Source organism: Arvicanthis niloticus, chromosome 1 (genome assembly GCF_011762505.2).
Source record: "Arvicanthis niloticus isolate mArvNil1 chromosome 1, mArvNil1.pat.X, whole genome shotgun sequence".
Lineage (NCBI taxonomy): Eukaryota > Metazoa > Chordata > Mammalia > Rodentia > Muridae > Arvicanthis > Arvicanthis niloticus.
The window spans coordinates 163,944,499-163,963,284 of NC_047658.1; the positions used below are offsets into that span (position 1 = coordinate 163,944,499).

The following is an 18,786-nucleotide window of genomic DNA, read 5'->3' on the forward strand; positions in this document are numbered from 1 at the left end:
GATGAGGTCAGAGGCAGTAAAACACTGTTCTCTGTTCTTGAGAGTAATATGTCTGCCCGACAGTGGCTGTGGTTAAATCATCATCTTTGGTTTTGTTCAAGCTAGTACTTATTCAAGTCGATAATATCGAGTTTTGTTAACTGGTTCTTTGAACTGATATTTAATACATGGCCTGCCACAGTAACCAGCCTGGGATTTGTTTCTTTAATGTCTCTGTCAATGCCACGGCCAATGTGTGAGACGCTCATGAGTTGGGAGCTTGTGTTTGTAATCACCAGTCTTGAGCCTTGTTTGTGAGTGAAGGTCATGGTGTAAGAGAAGACTGATAAGGAAGACTGTGAACCCCTTGTGCTCCTTCAGCTCTGAAGAACAGAGATTTGCTACTTCAGTCCACAGGCTTCCCAGTCAGACCAAGACTGATGCTCATAGTGTCGGTCATTTTCACTGGATGAGGCTAATTCTCAGAGTGGTAACCCTTCCCTTCTTGCCCTGAGAGAACTTAGCTGTCTTCTCATTTGCACCCTATGAAGGAACCCCTCGTTTGTTTTAGCATCTGTCTCTTATCAGTGTTTGTGGGTCTAATCATCTTCACAGTCATGTATACACTGCAGACATTACTAGAGATTTCACCTCAGATGCTTATAACTGCTGATGTTTTGTTTCTTGAGGGTCTTGATGAAAACATGCTCCAAGCTCCTGTTTCATTTGGTTTTTCTTAGTGGGGCAGCAGTTTTCCCACTTCTTCCTCCTCCCCTCAAAATATCACATCCTACAACCTTGGCATCTATGGAGTTTACCCAGTGTAGTAAAAGTGCATTTGCACACGAGATTAGACTAGGAACCCTGACATAGAGATATTCCTGGGTGCTCTGAGGAGACTTCAGATGTGATTACCAGTGTCCAGAGACAAAGTCAAGGGGTATTGGATTGCATGCAGAAGAAAGGCCACGTGGCCTTAGAGGTAGCCTCCATAGGCAAGAAGCAGGCTTCCTTTGGGAGTCTCTGAAGAAGTGCAACCTACCTAGCCATCCCTTCACCCTGGCCAAGTGATACTAACTACAGAATTCCAGAACTGTGAGAGATGAAGCCCATTATTTTAATCCACCAAGTTCAGGTAAATTGTTTACCACAGCCTCAAGAAAATAAGTTGGCTGTGTGGCATTTTCGGTTGGAAGATGTGAGACACGCCCCGCTCCTAACAGAAGGGTTCTAGCAGTAGTTCTGTAAGGTTAGCACACCATACCAGCTAATCTGGGTTTTGTGTGATGCCCCTCTCTTTGATCTTATGCATAAAACTCAACCTTGCTCTCAAAATTAACCCCAAACTCACCTCCCCCCACCAAAAAAAAAAAAAAAAAAACAGATTAAGGAATAGGAGAGCATTCCAGTACAGTCCTCTCAAACATGGCATGTCTGCCCATACCTAGACACACATCCCAGAATTCCCAGGTCTATAAGCATCGACCCTTCTTCAACCTCCGGTTCTGTTCAGTTTTCATTCCACATTATAAATTACAGCAGATTAAACCAAAGCTTCCTTACTTTATGGGTGCAAAACTGAGGGAACAACTAATTGTTCCCTCACAAGGCTAATTATTTTTCTAGTTGCCTACTCAGAGGTCTAATTAGCCAATTGCATATGCTTTTGTGGGGACGAGGAGATAATTGGCATTCTAAAGCAGGTAATTAGAAAAGCAATTAGCATTGCCCACGACTGATTGCAAGAGTGGAAATTGTCCCCACCAAAATGGTACCAATGTCTACTGAGCAGAAAAGCCAGTCTCTGGAGAGTAACAGGAGACTTCATGTGTCTGGCAATATTAGAATGGAAGAGGTAAAACAAATTGCAAACTGGACTTGTCTGGTAACCCAGGAGTCTTCTGGGCTATCTGAAGACTTTCCATTCATCAAAACAGACTGCAATTAGGGCTCCTATGTTGTCAATAATAACCTGCCCATCCCTGTGAACTTGCATGGTTGTCTAAGACACTGATCTTCAAGGTCATCCCATCCTGGAAAGAACATTCTAGGCCAGTGAGATGCGTGCCAGTGGCATCCGGTTTTCATGTTATAAAGTTAGGAGTTCCTTGGGAGCATCACCTGACTGGGTTTGGTTTTCAACTGCATCTCACCAACCAACTGGATGTCAGAACTTCTTCACTGAAATGCTTTAGTGAGCTTGTCTGTAGCATCAAGCTTCCTGTGGCTAGTAGGTTTCATTGCTAAAATCCCTGCAGGTTTCTTCTCTTGTGATGCTTCTAAGGGCTCCTTGTTATCCAGCTAGTTATTCCATGTAAATGGGGAGGGGCTGAAACAAGAAAACTTGTTTGATCTGACAGCAAGCCAGCGAAATTAACTCTCAAGTCACAAGAAAATGAAGTTTACTAAGAACACTGGTGTCCTGAATACCTGAAACATTAAGCCTGCTGTCAGGCCTGACGGAAATGCCCGAATCACCACATCACCTGACACATTTCGGAATGGGTACATGCAGCACAAATTACAGAGTGCTTGACAGAGCTGGTGGTAATGGCATTCACTGCTCCTCCCAGAGCCCAAGCCCCACTGCTAAAAGGATTTGCCTGCGTGGGCTGTACGCTGACAGTTGCCTGCAAGAGCTAAGGAGCTGGAGGTCAAGTTTCTAAAAACAGAGCAAGTGCACCAGAAGAGCTAATGATGTGGCCTGGACTGAGAAAGGAGATGTCTTTGTTGTTTCTTGCTTTTTAAATTTCTTTGCCCTTACCCAACATTCTTCTTGCCCAGTCTGTCACTGGCTTTCATCAGGACCTCCTGCTCTGTAAGCCCATGTCAGGGGGTATGAGTCTAGGACTAAGGGGAAATCTCCCTTGAAGTTAAAAAGAAAACACATGCAAATCTGCTGTAATGGCAGTGATTTCAGTGCTGCCTCACAATAGAAGATTAAAACCCAGGAAAGGATATCCAGCATAAAGATGCAACCAAGAGCTGCTTTTGAAATTAGCAATAACTGGAGGATAATATTGAAGGCTTAAAGGCATTAATTACACAAAAGATAAAGAATAAACAGAATTTGCTCCAAATGAGTATAATACAGTCCTGTTTGTCAGAGAGTGTGAATATTTTTATTCTATTAAAGACACTTCATGCCATTAAACATTTTCTTTATGATATCATTTTTCTAAAACGTGTTTCTAGTATGCCTGTGTATGTTCACATATTCCCCATGTGGATTTGGGCAATCATAGAATGTGTGATATAAGATGTTATTTACTTACACCATCCCATCTATCTCTCCAGAGTAGTACACTGTGACAAATCACATCCAGCCTATACCGTAAATGCCTCCTTAAGTAGAATTTACTGGCTCGGTGATAACCTGTGATCACTGTGTTCATCCCTAAAACTGCCATAATTGTTTTACTACTGGTAGGGCAGCGACCTCTAAGGCATTGAAAATCCCGTGGGATAAATCTTCCCTACACCCCCATAAGGCAATCCTCCTGTGGCAGAATTTTTGTTGTTTTTCTATCTGTTCTTAAAATGTGGCCAAATAAGAGTTTAATTAGGCTGGTATACAACCATAGGTAATGATGCTATTAAAAGTGGGGTGGTGTAGAGTTGGGAAATGAAGGGAAAATACTCAGCTCTGCTAGCTGTAAAACATTGTAATTTGCCTTTTTTTAGCTGGATATTTTGGCGCTCCAAGCTTAGCGTGAATGCTTTTAGAACCACCATCCTTAGCTTTACGTTTCTTTCTCCTTTCTAGTTTTGCTCTTTTCTTCTTAATTTTATTTCAGTTATTTATTTTTATTTTATGTGTTTGGCTGCATGCATATCTGTGCACCAGGAACATGCCTGGTACCCACCAAGGCCAGTAGGGGGCATTAGATCCCATTGAACTGGGCTTACAGAGAGTTGTGAGCTGACATGTGGGTGCTAGGAACCAAGCTTGGGTCCTCTGGAAGAGCAGCCAGTGCTCTTAACCACAGACCCCTCTCTCCAGTCCCTCCCTTTATTTTAATTAGCCTAAATTTGAGGGTTCCAACAGGTACCTGTCTTCTTTGCTCTGCAGTCTCACTCTGTATACATCACGCTCCTCTTGGAGCTTCCTCTGTCAGTGCTGAGGAAGGAATTTAATGTGTGTACACCAGACACAGCTCCTCTCACTGTATGACCCCTCCACAGAGTATGCTTCCGTAGATTCCCATGAAGCCGCTCACTCCCTGAAGTCAAGCATCAGGCAAAGCCAGGAATCTGCCGAGTGTTGACTAGTGTCGACAATTTGGAGAGAAGCATGAGAGTTTTCATCTCAGAGCCTTTAGCTTCCTGTTTCTTTTGGTGGGAATCTCAATGCATGCTCCTTTACTGGCCAGAGACTGCTCAGATACCATCTTCCTGGTTAGGCCTGCCTGAGGCAGGCATTTCCCACATCCCACACTCAGTCCATGAGCCCCACCCCTTCCCTGCTCTTTCCCCCAGGACCCATGATCATCTGCCTGTGTCTTCTCTCATGTGTGAAACGAAACATGCATAGAAGCATTCAAAATGATGTGCACGGCTGGGCAAGGCTTGAAGGCCTTTAATCCCAGCACTCAGAGGTCAGGGGCAAGTGGATCTCTAAGTTGGTGTCAGCCTGCTCTACATAGCGAGTTCTAGGACAGGCAGGACTATATAAGGAGACCCCCATCTGCAGAGGAAAAACCTGCTCTGTAGTTTAGAACCAACAGCTGGGCCAGTAGAGACATGTATAACCACACTGAGCTTGAGAAATAAGCTGTGTAGCCTCCTCAAAAGTGACTGCTCTCTCAGCTTCTGGGAAGTCTTCCCTTTACATTCCTCTATTGTTTTATCATTTCTTAATATATACATTAGTTATAGCACATTCTTACTTACGTATGGCAATTAAAACGCCCAACCAAGAGAGCCTGCATTCTTAGTGCAGATGATTTCTAGGCATGCTCTCCAGCACCCAAGGACTTTCCAGTTTTTTAAAGTTCTGGATGTTGATCACGGCCTTGCATGAGCTGTTCATGAGCTCCACCACTGTGCAACGGCCACACCTTTTTAGTTTGTTTGTTGTTCTAAGGCAGGATCTAGCTAGTTTGCACAGACTGGTTTTGAACATGCTCTGAAACCCAACCTGACCTTGACTTTATGACCCTCCTGCCAAGGCTTCTAGAGTAGGTAGGATGATAAATTGGGCCACCGGGTCTGGCTCTTAATACATTCTTAACAAAATTAACTTCTTTCTCTCACTCGAAACCTTTGTGCTACATTACACACAACCTCAAAATCCTCCTCTCTGCCTTTCCTGTCTAGATTGTATTGACTTGAATCTCTAGAATTACTCTTTCTAGTTTTTTGATTCACCCCCAATTCTCTATATATGAGACAATCTTTACTTTAGACATAGCCTTGATCAATTGACCACATATTCCATGTTTGCTAAAAATAATTCAGCCTCAGGAACCTTCTGAGCAAAGACGGGCACTTGCTCTCATCCCTTGGGCAGGAGAATGTGGTGATTCCATTTCCGATGTTGTTTGCCCATTCTAGTACAGGAAAAGTAAGGCCTGTCCTAACAGTGACCCTCTGTTCTGTGGCCCAGTCCTCAGAATAGCACTGCCCCGCTGATGGCTCTCATGTGGACAAGCCACAGCTTCCGCTTCCATTTATTGCAGAGATCCCCTCGAGCATGCTGCTTCCCAGAGTGGCTCGTCTTGCTTCAGTAATGTACCCAATCATTCCATACACAATCCAAATGAGTAATCATGGGTTATGCAAATGAGACTGTATCATCCTCAGGACCTCTGGCATCCGTAAGGGTCCTTCATTCTCGTCTAGTTGAGGCTATTATCCTCGTCTCCCGAGTGTGCACTGGAACAATGTCCGTCTTTCTTCCTACACTGGAGAGTCCAGAACTGCGCTCATTTTCTTTCTGTGTTGTTAGAATTAGATGTATCATTCATCTATAATCTGAGCTCCACAATAGCTGCAATCACCGTGTCACTGGCCCCTGAAATGAATTCTCAGATCCAGCAATCACTACACTATCAACATATATTAGGTGTAGCATCCAAGCCTTGTGTTGAGAATATTGCCGTTTTTCCTCTCTACCGCAGCATGGTGAGTGAATGGAATCATATATGTCTAAATTAACATCCCGTGCAGCACTGTGTTCCGTCGCTGCCTGCCCTCTACACTGGCTGCATTTTACTAGGAACAGGTAGGAGCGTGGGCGATTCCACATATCGTCGGAGCTCTTCCGATAAAGAAGAAAGTTTTATAAGTTAAAATACAATTATTTTTTTTGTTTTGGTTCATTTCATCTTTAGCACTCTACATTTTTTTCATTATTCAAAGAAATATTTCATGTTACGTGTTTAAAAGAGACTCTGTTGCTGCTGCTGTTTGTCCTATTTAATCTTGAACTTACGCATTGCGTCTATTTGTTAGGCTTAGGTTTAAAAGGGATAAATGCCAACATATAAACCTTCATAAATTATAGATAAGATGTCTATTTTCAGTTTGAGAAAGTGGTTATTTTAGTGGTGAGTTAATACAGTTCTCTCAAAGAATTCTTACTTATTCTTACTAAATTAAGCACTTAGAACAAACATTATTTGGGAGGAAATAATTATGTAAACAATTATGTTCAGATACATAGGAAAACTTTAAGTAGTACTCTAAAGAAGAGGCTTAAACACTTTCCATCCTTGCCACAAAATAATTGACTATTTTTGAGTGCTCTGCACTAAGCTGATTGTAGAATGGTCTATGTGGTAGTCTAGCATAAAAATACAGTGTACTGAGACTGTGATTGATGGCTAGTCATCGTCTGTGACCCCACTGGCTACTATTTTGATCATAGGTTATCCCAGAAGAAATGTCTTCTTTTATATATTTGTCTTCAACACAATTGTGTGAGAAAGTTACCCTGTATTTGAAGAATTTTATACCACTGTGGACATCAACTGCAGGTCACTAATATGGCAGAGGTTGGGAGCTCAGTCATTAATAATAATAATAATAATAATAATAATAATAATAATAATCTGTGTTAAAGTGACCTCAGCACTTTCAAAACTATGTTGATATAATAGCAGTTCATCATCCATATTGTGTCATCCACAGTGAACGAGACACGACTACCTTGCACTTTGCAAAATGACTTTTAAGATGCTGCAAGCTCCGTTTGGTCTCGTAACTGGAATCTTGGGGACCCCTTGGTTTTAATGAGCATGCAGAAAACAGCCAATAACCTCAGAGTCATCCAAAGGTGCACCACACGCCTGTCTTCAGTCCACTCCTGCTACGGCCCATCCATTCGTTCATCAGACCATCAACTGTACCGTGGCTCCTCACTGTGTTTATGGAGCACAACCTCCTGTACCTATAGAAAACAGTAAGCTTTAGAATAAAATCAGCATGGGTGAAAATGAAGAGGAAGGGGTAGGGATTCTTGAGGGGAAAAAAATAAAAATGTTCTAATGACAGTTGTACATCTCTATGTGTGTGCTAAACAAATGAATGAGGTATGCATGGATTTTAAATAGGTGAGCTTTATGGTATGAGAATTTAATGGAGGGTTATTGGTGGAAGAAGATAAGATAATATTATAATGATACTACAATTTGTCACCCGTGACCTCCATAGCCCTGGTAGTGAAATGTATTTTTTCCTAAAACCAGGAACATTTTTCTTTTCTGTCTAACCACAGTACAGCTATCAGCATGGAGAAAATATCCATGTTGTTCCTGTCCACTCCTCAGATCTCATTCAGAACTCACCAGTTGCTTCAATCACTGGTAGCCTGTGGTGGTTTGAATAAGAATGCCCCTATATTGGTCGTATATTTGAATGCTTAGCCACCAGGGAGTGGAAATTTTCCAAAGGATGAGAAGGAATAGAAAGTGTGGCCTTGTTGGAGGAACTGTGTCACTGGGGTGGGCTTTGAGGCTTCAAAAGTCCATGCGAGGCCCAGTCTTGCTTCCTTCTCTGCTGATGGACTAAGATGTAGCTCCCAGCTAACATTCCAGCACCTGCCAGCATGCTCCCTGCCTGCCGTGAGGATAAGGGGCTAAACCCCTGAGACTGTATGCAAGACTCCAATGTAAAACTTTATCTTACAAGTCTCTTCACAGTAGTGGAACAGTGACCAAGACATGGCCCAGGTCTAGTGTAGAACCAGGGCCTGTTTCAATTTTCTTTAAACACTTTCTCAGTCTTTCCTTGACTATGCTTGACCCTCAGGAGGAATTATTTTATAGTACATTTTAGAATCTCCCTCCATTTGGATGCACCCAATGTCTCCTCATGATCAACGCCAGGTATTGTCATTATCAGTAGCAATGTCTGCTTTGCAGTCAATCTTAGGCCTTGTTCTTCTCACTGCATCTTCTCTCAGATCTGAGAGTGGCCTTTCTATAGACATCTGTAGCCTTTGGAAGTGGCCTTGTGTGGTATAAGGAGTTGGCTTCTGTGTCCTTTTTACAAATGTCCATAGTCTGTGGGTGTGGCCTCGTGGTCTGGTATGAGGAGTTTCAGTCTTGTTTGTATTTTTTCTGCCCTCACTGTTTTCCCACAGAGTTGTGGTTTCTTTCATGTAGATTTACGTTTAGAGGCTGCAGTCTCATTGGGCCTGTTTGCTGCCGTCACAGTGTGACTTTTCCTCGGCCTCTCAGGGCAGGCGTGTGACCTTTGTCTGGATACTGGAGATACTGGAGTGTCCACTAAAAGCTTCCATTCTAACTCAGTTTCCAGCGCTCCTTTCTCTCCTTCCAAGTGTATGACCGTCTTCTCTCACTGGGTGGACAGCCTACTTCCCGCCATCCTTCATAGAATTACTCTGTGGATTTTCTTTTGTTTCCTTTATATAGCAAGTCTCCTGTCTCAGCTGCCCTCCATTCCTAGTGTGGATTCCTTTCTCCTCCCCCCCCCCCAACTTGGTCCTCAGTGCTGTAGCTGGGCTGGCTCCTGCCCGTCTGATTGCTTCTTACCCTGGTGATGCTGTCTCACTGTGTGCTATTCCATTTCCACACCTGAACCCCTCCTTACTCTGCCTGGGCACTAGACCCTCGAGGCAGGGCTACCACCACTGCATGCACTTGTTCTCCCACTCGGGCTCTTCCTAAGTATGGGTGCATCTGGGATGCCATGTTTAGGCACATTTTGACTGTCCTTTTGCCTCAGCTGTGGATACCTCCTTTGTTCTGACCCCAAAAATGTCTTTACAATGAGATTATTCAGAAAAGGAAAGGAAAGTAAGTAAAGGATAAAGAGAAAGGAGATCACACACACTGTCTTAGCTTAGGGATCCAACAAAAGGAGCTCGTACCAGTCAGCCCTGAGCCTTCTACATATGGTGTGCTGATCACGGGAACAAATCTGTGGATTCATTTTCAAGTCATAAGTTTAAGAATAGCGACATAAAATTCACAGCGCTCACCTCTTAGTATCATAGAGCAGAAATACGCCCTATTTGCAAAGTACAATTGAGGACATTAACTTCTGTATATGCTCAATCTTATAGCCATTCCCAAAAGTGATTACAGAATATGATGTTTCGAGAAGTATTATATCACAATAACCAATCAGGGGCAGGGGTTATATCAGGAGAAGCAGTTAAGGTAAGGAGTGCTCTACTTATGAGGCCCCTGCTCTGAGGCCCTGCTGGCGGCAGGGACCAACTTTCATTTGCTTATCTCCTTCCTCAGAATTTTGTTCACCTCTCCAAGATTACTCAGGATCACCTATATAGTTTATGGGGCATGGTGAAAATGAAAATGTACAGTTGCTTACCCAAAAAGTTTTTGAAAAGGAAAGAGAAAGGGAGGGGGAGAGAGAGAAGAAGAAGAGAAAGAAAACGAGTCCTTTAATAGTTGTACACTGTAGCATTTTTTATCTTTCTCTATTCTCTCTTTAGCCTTACGGCGTTTTAATTTTCTGTGTGGTTTTGCCCTTCCATAGACAGGTAAACATACCTATGGCTGGACCTACAGGAGTATGGACACTCACTGCCTCCTACCTGTGGGAATCAGTACGCTAAAAACAGAACTGCTGTTCAGTCCAGCTATCCAAATATATCCAGAAGAATCTACATCCAGCATATTACAGAGACACCTGCACCTCCATGTTTATTACAGGTCTAACTGCAGTAGCCATGTATAAATTTAGTGTAGGTACTTATCAGCAAGTGGATGAATGACAGTGTGTGTGCACAATGCTCCTGTACTGAGCCACAAAGAACAATGAGATTGTGTTGTTTGCCAGAAATGGATGTATGGTCATCACGTTAAGTGACACATGCTAGACTTGGGAAGGAATACCATATTTCTTCTGTTATGTGGATTATAGACTTTATGTACACATTAGAGCATTTTTATAAATTGTACACGATACAGAGATATATGTCATGACAAGACTGGCTGGACAAAGGATGGAGAGAGATTATCAACAATGGTGAGGGCACATGAGATGGGAGTATCCAAGGATAAGATGTGTTTGAATATATGAACCTTTATGAAACCTACCAATAGGTACAGTGCATACGTACCTATACACTTTTAAATTTTTGCTTTTTTAAAAAAAATTATAAAGATATCTCAATCTAAAGATATCCTATCTATGGCTGAGTGCCCCAAATTCTCTCATTTTCTGCACATTGTTAATTATCATCTGTTGCAAGAAGCTTCTCTGATAAGGGCTGGGTGATGCTCTGCTCTCTGGGTATAGTAGTATCTCATTTTATTGCCATGTTATTTTACCAAAATAATAGCGTTAGGTTTTCTCCTAGGCCCATGGCCCATCTACTGTCAGGTTCTTGGCCACTCTACCAATGTCAGGTACTGGTTCCATCTCGTGCTCTAATTTCATTATTTTACAATGATATTATACTTTCATTATTAATGTGTTTGACTGCAGTGGTACGAAATTTTAAACCGATGCATCTAGATTTAAAAGTTAAATCTAATTTTTAAAAGGTGACTGGTTATTTCCATAACGTGTGTACCACTACTGCACTAGTGCACCTTGTAGGTAGGTCTCTATTGTCGGCCACAGGGTTTTCAAATTTATAAAATAGAATAGGAAAGGTGACTTTCAGGCAAAGATCAAGAGAAAAGATACAGGCAGCCATGAGGATACTAGAGCCAAGAAGACTGAAGAAAGAGCAAACAAATCAATGTTCTCTTCAGTAAATGCTACGTATTTCAGGTACAATTTCTCAGGACTGTGTTGCCTCCTCCGCTTCCACCTCTCTCCTCATTACTCATCCTGTTTCTGGGATAATGTTCCACGTATCTCTTCCCAATCCAATTATTCTGAGTAAAAGTTCTGACTTCTCAGCCATTAGACGGGCTTTGAGCTCCCCGCTCCAAACCTCTGTTCCCTCTGCTCTTTCTACTGCTGGTGCTGCACCCTCCCACATAGCCAATGATGTGTTCTCCTCAGAAAATCAGTTGTGTTTCACAGGTCTCACCAAAATGTGGAAGTACATATCCTCATGCTATCCCAGAATCCCCTCCACTGGTTCTGTGCTATCCCAGAATCCCCTCCGCTGGCTCTGTACTATCCCAGAATGCCATCTGCTGGCTTCTAAGCCATCCCAGAATGCCCTCCACTGGCCTTTGTGCCGCCCCAGAATGCCCTCTGCTGGCCTCTGCACCATCCCAGAATGCCCTCCGCTGACTTCTGCATTAATCCAGAATGCCCTTCGCTGGCTCTGTGCTGCCCACACCGACTTTATGCTGTTTCGGAACACTCCTTGCCCACTTGCCTTAGCCATGCTGTGTTATCTCTACTCTCTCATATTCTTCAAAACTTACTCTTAAGCCTCAGACAGCGGGTCTTCCCTTTGAAGCGTTTCTTGCTCCATCTTACTAGGGTTTTTTTATTTTGGCCTGGTCTCAGTTTGTTTAAGGTCCCTCTGCACATGGAATAAAAGGCAAGAAGTCATAGAAGCCTTCTCACTAATCTTTACATTCTTAATGAACTTAATGCACTTAATGAACAGTGGAAGCTCATTTGTTGAACTCAGTAGTAATGAAATTGATATTTTTAATTGAAATGACATGAAAATTTGAAATAACGCGCTTGGAAATAATGAAGATTAAAATAACTTGAGTTAAAAAATAGTGATTGTCAAAGAAAGATGTGTTTGCTTTGTCATTTAGTTCCGAGTTCCTCATGAGGAAGCAGAGCAACAAGGGGGCTAATAACCAGCTAACACTAACGCAGCTTTGGGATTCTTGTACCTCCTTATATTTTCCCAGCCTGGTCCTTCTGGATCAGGCCTAGAAGCTGTGCTCCAATTCCTCAAGCATGCCTGAAGTCAAGTGCCACTATCCCAGAAGTCAGGTCAGTTTGAGGTCTTAATTGTCCCCATCAATTTTTAAGTTAAAGCAACTACCAGTAGGTGGCGCCAAACTTCATCACAGGGCGGGTGGAACTGAATCAAAAAAAAAAAAGAAAAAGAAAGAAAACAAAACAACACAAACAAACAAACAAACAAACAAAAAACCCTGGACCCAGATGGAGCCTGCAGGGCTTACCTTGCTCGTTACTGACTTAGAGTGTGGTGCAACCCTACATTCTACACAGCTGAACTTTCTTGAGGGGAAAAAAACTGTTATGGCAGAGAATCATTATGCCATTTCCCAAGATCCCGCTGCAGATGGATCAGATACCAGCTACCAGCTTTGTCTCTAATGTTCACAGTAGCATGGAAAGCAACAGGAACTGACGTTAATCCCCTGTTTTCCAGAATGCGATGCTAAGAGAATCATCTCTTCCCCACGTTGCACAAAGTGCCAGACCTTAGGGCTGAATCTAATCCTCCCGACTCCTTTTTTTTTTCATTATTTTAATTATTTGCCTTCCAAATGTTGTCCCCCTTCCTCGTTTCCCCTCCAAAAACCTCCTACCCCATCCTCCCTCCCCTACCCTCTAGAAGGGTGATGCCCTACTCATGCACCCATCCACAGGACTAAGGGCCTCTCCTCCCATTGATGTCAGATAAGACCATCCTCTGTTATAGATGTAGTTGGAGCCATGGGTCCCTCCACGTGTATTCTTTGGTTGGTGGTTTCGTTCCTAGAAGCTCTGGGGGGTCTGGTTGGTTGATATTGTTCTTCCTGTGGGGTTGCAAACCCCTTCAGCTCCTTCAGTCCTTCCCCTAACTCTTCCATTGGATTTCCTGGTGGTTGCCTGTGAGCATCTGCATCCAGATTGGTCAGACTCTGCAGAGCCTGTCAGGGGACAGCCACACTCCTGTCAGCAAGTGCTTTTTGACATCAGCAATAGTGTCTGGGTTTGGTGTCTGCAGATGGGATGGATCCCTAGGTGGGGCAGTCTCTGGATGGCCTTTCCTTCAGTCTCTGCTTCACTCACAGGAACAATTCTGGGTTAAAATTTTTGAGGTGGGTGGGTGGCCCCATCCCTCAACCGGAGGCCATGCCTATGGACTGGATGTGGTCCCTACTTGTGCCCTTTTCATAAATCCACTGTACTTCTGAGTAGTCCATCAAAGGAGGAGTTTGAGCAGAGAGAGACAGGAGGGGACTGTAACTCTGATAGCAAGCTCTTCCCTCCGTTGCCACTCTGCTCAGGATAGATATGCTTCAAGCTTGTGCAACCATTGCCCTTCCTTCCCTGGCTGACCTCGCACTAGAGCCTTAGCTAGTATCGTCACGTATAGACTGAGTGTTTGTGTCTCCCAGAATTCACGTGTGGAAGCCAACCCTACACTGAGATATTAAGTGGTAAGGAAAAAAAAAAAAAAAACAGCTTTGGGTTAAGATTAGGCCATATGGTTTTCCTTTCTCGTTGACCCCTACAAAGATTGAACAGAAAGGGGCCATCATTCTGACAGGAAAAGAGATCTCACCAGAAGGAGGCCAGGCTAACCCACTGTCTCTGAGTGCCAGCATCCAGAACTCTTAAGAACCAGTGTTTTCAGAGAAACCCTGCTTCAAAAAACAAATAAACAAACGAACCAGTGTTTCTTGTTCAAGTGACTGAGTCTCTGGCATTTTTTTTTCCCCTGTATAGGAGCAACCGAAAAGTCTGGCTCAGTAAGACCCAGAGGTAGGCTAAGCGAGCGTTTTTCAGTGCTAGGCCGTTCTTCTCCTTGGTGAGTGTGACCCTTCTCTTGCTTTAATATTTGGATTTTTGACTGGTTTGTGGCTCTGGCCCCTGATGGCCTTGTCCACTGTAAGTATAATGATTCCCTGTTGTGACCATGAATAAGTCTGAGTTCTCTAGAAACTGTGGTTTCCTGTACTGCACTGCCACCCTCTTGAAAAACCTAAAGGTGAGTCAGAGTGACTAGACACAGAGGGAAGAAATGAGGAAGGATGGTGGAGACAAGTGTAAGGAACACAGAAATAAAGCCATAGAGCAGAAGGTTCTGGAACGCCAGTGCATTGTCCTGCTTCACCTGCACTTAATAAACCGTTCTGATATTGGACCATTATTATATGATTATACTTGAACTGTAAATTACATTCTAACCAATTTTTTTGCATTTCTAAACTCCTTAATTGTTTAATTTGTGGATAAAGGATATTGTTCTTAGATTACATCAGTTAAGAGCCAAAGTCACCCACATCCAAGCAGCCTCCTGTCTACATGAACATAACTTTATTATTCTAGTGTCTTGTCGGCAGGGTCTTACTGTTCCAGGAAACTCTACACCACAAAGATGAAGCCACTGAGCTGGTTAGTTCTTACCAACAAAGCAAGACACAAGAGAGACTCTTGGAGGGACTCCCTCCATCAGCCTGGCCTGTCTGTGGGGCATTTCTTGATTTCTGATTGATGCAGGAGAGCCCAGTCCATTGTGTGCACTGCCACCCCTGGGCAGGTGGTCCTGGGCTGTGTACGAAGCCTGGAGGAGCAAGCCAGTGAGCAGTGTTCTCCCACGGCCTCTGCTGCGGATCTTGTTTCCAGGTTCCCGACTTAAGTTCCTACCTTGACTTACATTCCTGACAGACTGTAAGCTATAAAATGATAAATCATTTCCTCTGAAAGTTGCTGTTGGTCATGGTTTCTGTTAGAACAATAGCAGTCAGATTTAGACAGCAACAAACACTTTCTCACTCCCTTCAGGAACTTTTTGAAAATCCATCCAGTGGGACACTGAGCCGTCTGCCATTCGATAGTCTGCATTGGCCGGTGACCCTCTGGTGTCTAACATTTATTTCAAAGCCCACACCTTCTGTGCCCACCAACCCAAATTAACAGATGCTTACTTCCCTAACCCCAACCAGATCCATCTCTATTGTGAAATCGGCCAAAATTCTTGCTTCTCAGATCACACTGTGACTGTGTGTGTCAAGGAAGCAGTCTCTTGTGGGACGGCACACAATGAACAGATTTGGTCTTCTCTGTGAGTTTTCTTTTTAAAATACAAAACCCAAAGCTGATTTTGTTTAGTTTGGAAAGGGTCACCATTCCGCACAGAAGTGACTGAAGCCATTTTCTCTCTGTTTCACGACATGAGGGTAACCTGAAGGTCTGATTTGTGTATGGGACATACAACCTGGGAACCTTTATATCATGTGATCTGTGAGTTCACCATGATTTTTCTTTAGAAAGAAAGCATGCTAACCAAATCTTACAACAGAGTCACAGGAATGGAAAAAAGAATCAGTCGTCTTTATCAGAGAGAACTTAGTGGGAAAATTATAAAATCATTATAAATATAATTTATCTGAAGTTATATTTTAAAATTACATTATTTTCTCTCTGGCATCCAGGATCCTGAAACTCACATTAAAATATGTTGGTGAACAGTTCTCATTCTACAGAAGTACCTTTTAAAAACTGCAATATTTCATAAGAACAGCATAAAATGAAAATAATTGACTGTCTCTTGCCGTGTGGGACTCAGCTTTTAATCTAAATAGATATGAAACATAATGACATTTTTCTATATGAGACATTTGTAGACTTAAGAGAAATTAAGTCACAAGACTCTAAGGCCAGCTCATAAATCAGCAAATCAGATAAATGGGTAAAACTTTCTCAGAACACTACCCAGGGATTCCGAACTCCTTTTGCAATTTGTTACCAATTCGGTGTCTCCTTTTAGAGAAGGTTCGTCTCCTATTGAATGTTTGGCAAAAAGATTATGGGAAATTAGAATTTATAAGAGCCTGCGACATTTATGCCATTTTTGATTTAACAATTTAAAAGATTTGTTCAAAAATTGCCCCTGATTTTCATTTTCTTTGTAGTTTACTAAAACGCTGCTGCCATCGGGAGATCATAAAACCACAGCAGCCACGCCACCATTAAGGCCGTACAGAAAGGAAAACGTTGCAGCTAAAAGTATTTTTAATGACTTGAAATTGCTTAGAGTGCTTTTAGAAGTAAAAGGGGTGCTGATTTATTTAGCTGCTACACTTACCTAAATTAATTTGGCAGGATGACTTTGGTCCAGATCCTCGTACAATAAAATTTATATGTTAATATTTTTAAATGATGCATCGTTTTTTTCCTGATGGATATAATGTATTGCAATGACTCAAATCTACCAGCAGTCATTTGAGAAAGAGGTGAATTAACCCATCACTTAGATATGAATAAAGGCTTCATTTTTTACATAGACTGCATTTGTGGTTGTGTGTGACCTCACAGGAAAAAAATGTCACTAGGTGAACACTAATGAGAACAAATATTAGCCCATTATTAGTTCCTCTGGACAAGAACTTCTAAAGAAATACAGGAGGAGGGGTTTTTGCATAATCTCATCTTAGGACTTTTGCATATTTTTAACAAATGATTTTTAAAAGTCTTCCTAATTTGTCATATTCTTTACTATGGATTGGATGTTAATGGAATTCTTAAGAAACATGAACCTTGGTTACAAACATATAAATATGTTTTCCAACTGGAAAGCCTATCAGGACGCATTATGTATTCTGTGTGCTTCCCGACAGGTGTGAAGATGTCCTTGGTACTTAGGGGCTCGGCCTGATCATAAACTAACTGCGTGGCTTAGGTTCATGTAGCTGACTGGTAATTCTGGGTACACTGGTGACTGTTCTGTCTTTTAAACTTAGTTGTCTCGATTCTTTATTTAACTACCACCTTCCCAGGTCAAAAACACTTGAATACAAAGTATCTGAGCCTATACTGGTGCAGTCTATGTTGGCCTATACTGGGAGTCTGCGAGGTGAGTGGTCAGGAGGATGGTGTCCCCGCAGAAGGGTTAATTCCTTTCTCAGAAGAGCACACAGTGAGCAGGAGGCTGCCTGCAAAGCAGAAAGAGTTCCCCCATCACGCACAAACCTACCACACCATGGACATAATCTCTCCAGCTGTAAGAAATAAATAGTTGCTTTTATTTAACATTTATATGAGCCAAAATGACTGCAGCTCGTGCATATCACAAACAGCAACAAGGCTCAGGAACCTTAAACCAAATCTGGGCTTTCTACTGGACAGAACTATTGTGTCACAGGGGTAAGGCTCCCTTGCTCCATACTTCCTTCAAATATGAAACTTATTAAACTTGTAAAGACATCAATCTTAAAACATTCTTTAATATGCAATGAATGCATTCTTTACAACTTCTTTAGAGTACACCCCTATTGGTTTTATGTTGGTTTAAAGGTTAGTCTATACAAGGTATAAGTCCAGAGAATAATTGTAAAGGTGGATTTCACTGACTTCCTAAGAATATGCAAAACTATAGGAAATCTTTTTCAAGGGGACCTGTTCCAAACCTAGGTGCTCTCATGAATGACAAGAACAGATGCACCTCCATTGCTTAATGCAGCGATGAAGGGCAGCCTCAACTGCAGTCCCACCATCACCCCATTCTCTTGACTGTAAAAGCTTCGCCCATCCGAACAGAGCATGCTCTGGGGCTGTCCTTCAATGCTGTCATTACCAAGGAAGTGAGCTGGGTTGGTTTTAATATGCTACATATATTAGAGAGGACCACAAATCTTTCTTCTGTGCTATGGTGTTGTCCACATCCATCTATCTCCTTTCCCTTCCCCTCCTTCCCTCTCTTCATCCCTTGCTCCCTTCCCCTTTATATTTGTAAGATCTCATACGCATATGAAACACCAGCTAGGTACCTCAGAGAATCCGCTCCTGTTTTAGCTTTCTTAGGTCATGCTTTTGCCCGTCTGTATTTCTTACCATCTGTTCTACTCCATCTCAGAGTCACCCACTTGACTCTGTTGTGCTTCGAGTTTGACAGGAGAGTGTCAGGCAGTTTGTAATCCAACAAACCCCAAACAGCTTTCCTTTGACAGGGTCCAAAGGTGTGGCTTCGGAGGGGAACCTTATGATACAGGTACATTCAGGCATCCTGTGCAACTTGCAGACATGCCTGACATGGCTGTCAGGAACTTTTAATAACTAATTGTGAAATCGTCACAATAATAGCCTCACATCGCATGAGAGAACTATAGTAGAATTCGTTTTCATGTTCAGAAATTATGTGCATTTCCCCAGCATGATATCCACTTACCTATCTCTTCATGCCGCATAAAACGATAAATTATCCAGTGTGATCCGGAGCCATCAGACACATTTAAAAGTTTTATTGCACAGTATTTTAAAGTTTACTAACCATTATATAAAATTAATAAGATAGTTTATACAGCTTCTTGCTTTATTGACTGCGGGTAATAACCTGTAGATGGGTAGGATGTGACTAATAGCTTTCAAAAGAAACTTACTCAAACTTCAGTAATGCATTGCGGTGTTTTTCTGTATTCCTTTAACTTCTGAAGCCTTAGGAGGAGCGGTCAGACACCAAGTTGCTCTCTTTATTCAACAATTCAT

At 42.4% G+C, this 18,786-nt stretch overlaps 1 protein-coding gene across 3 annotated transcripts in view; it reads left to right on the top strand.

The window, feature by feature from the left end:
* Positions 1-18,786, top strand: part of Atrnl1 (attractin like 1) — a 539,822-nt gene that overhangs the window by 388,358 nt on the left and 132,678 nt on the right. Inside the window, exon 28 of one of the 3 annotated variants that reach the window (XM_076925810.1) lies at positions 7,114-7,328. The exons of the other annotated variants lie outside the window; for them this stretch is intronic. Within the exon in view, the coding sequence (XP_076781925.1) occupies positions 7,114-7,116 (3 nt within the window). The 3' untranslated portion in view covers positions 7,117-7,328. Of the gene's footprint in view, positions 1-7,113; positions 7,329-18,786 lie in introns of those variants that run through there. 3 annotated transcript variants of the gene reach the window in all.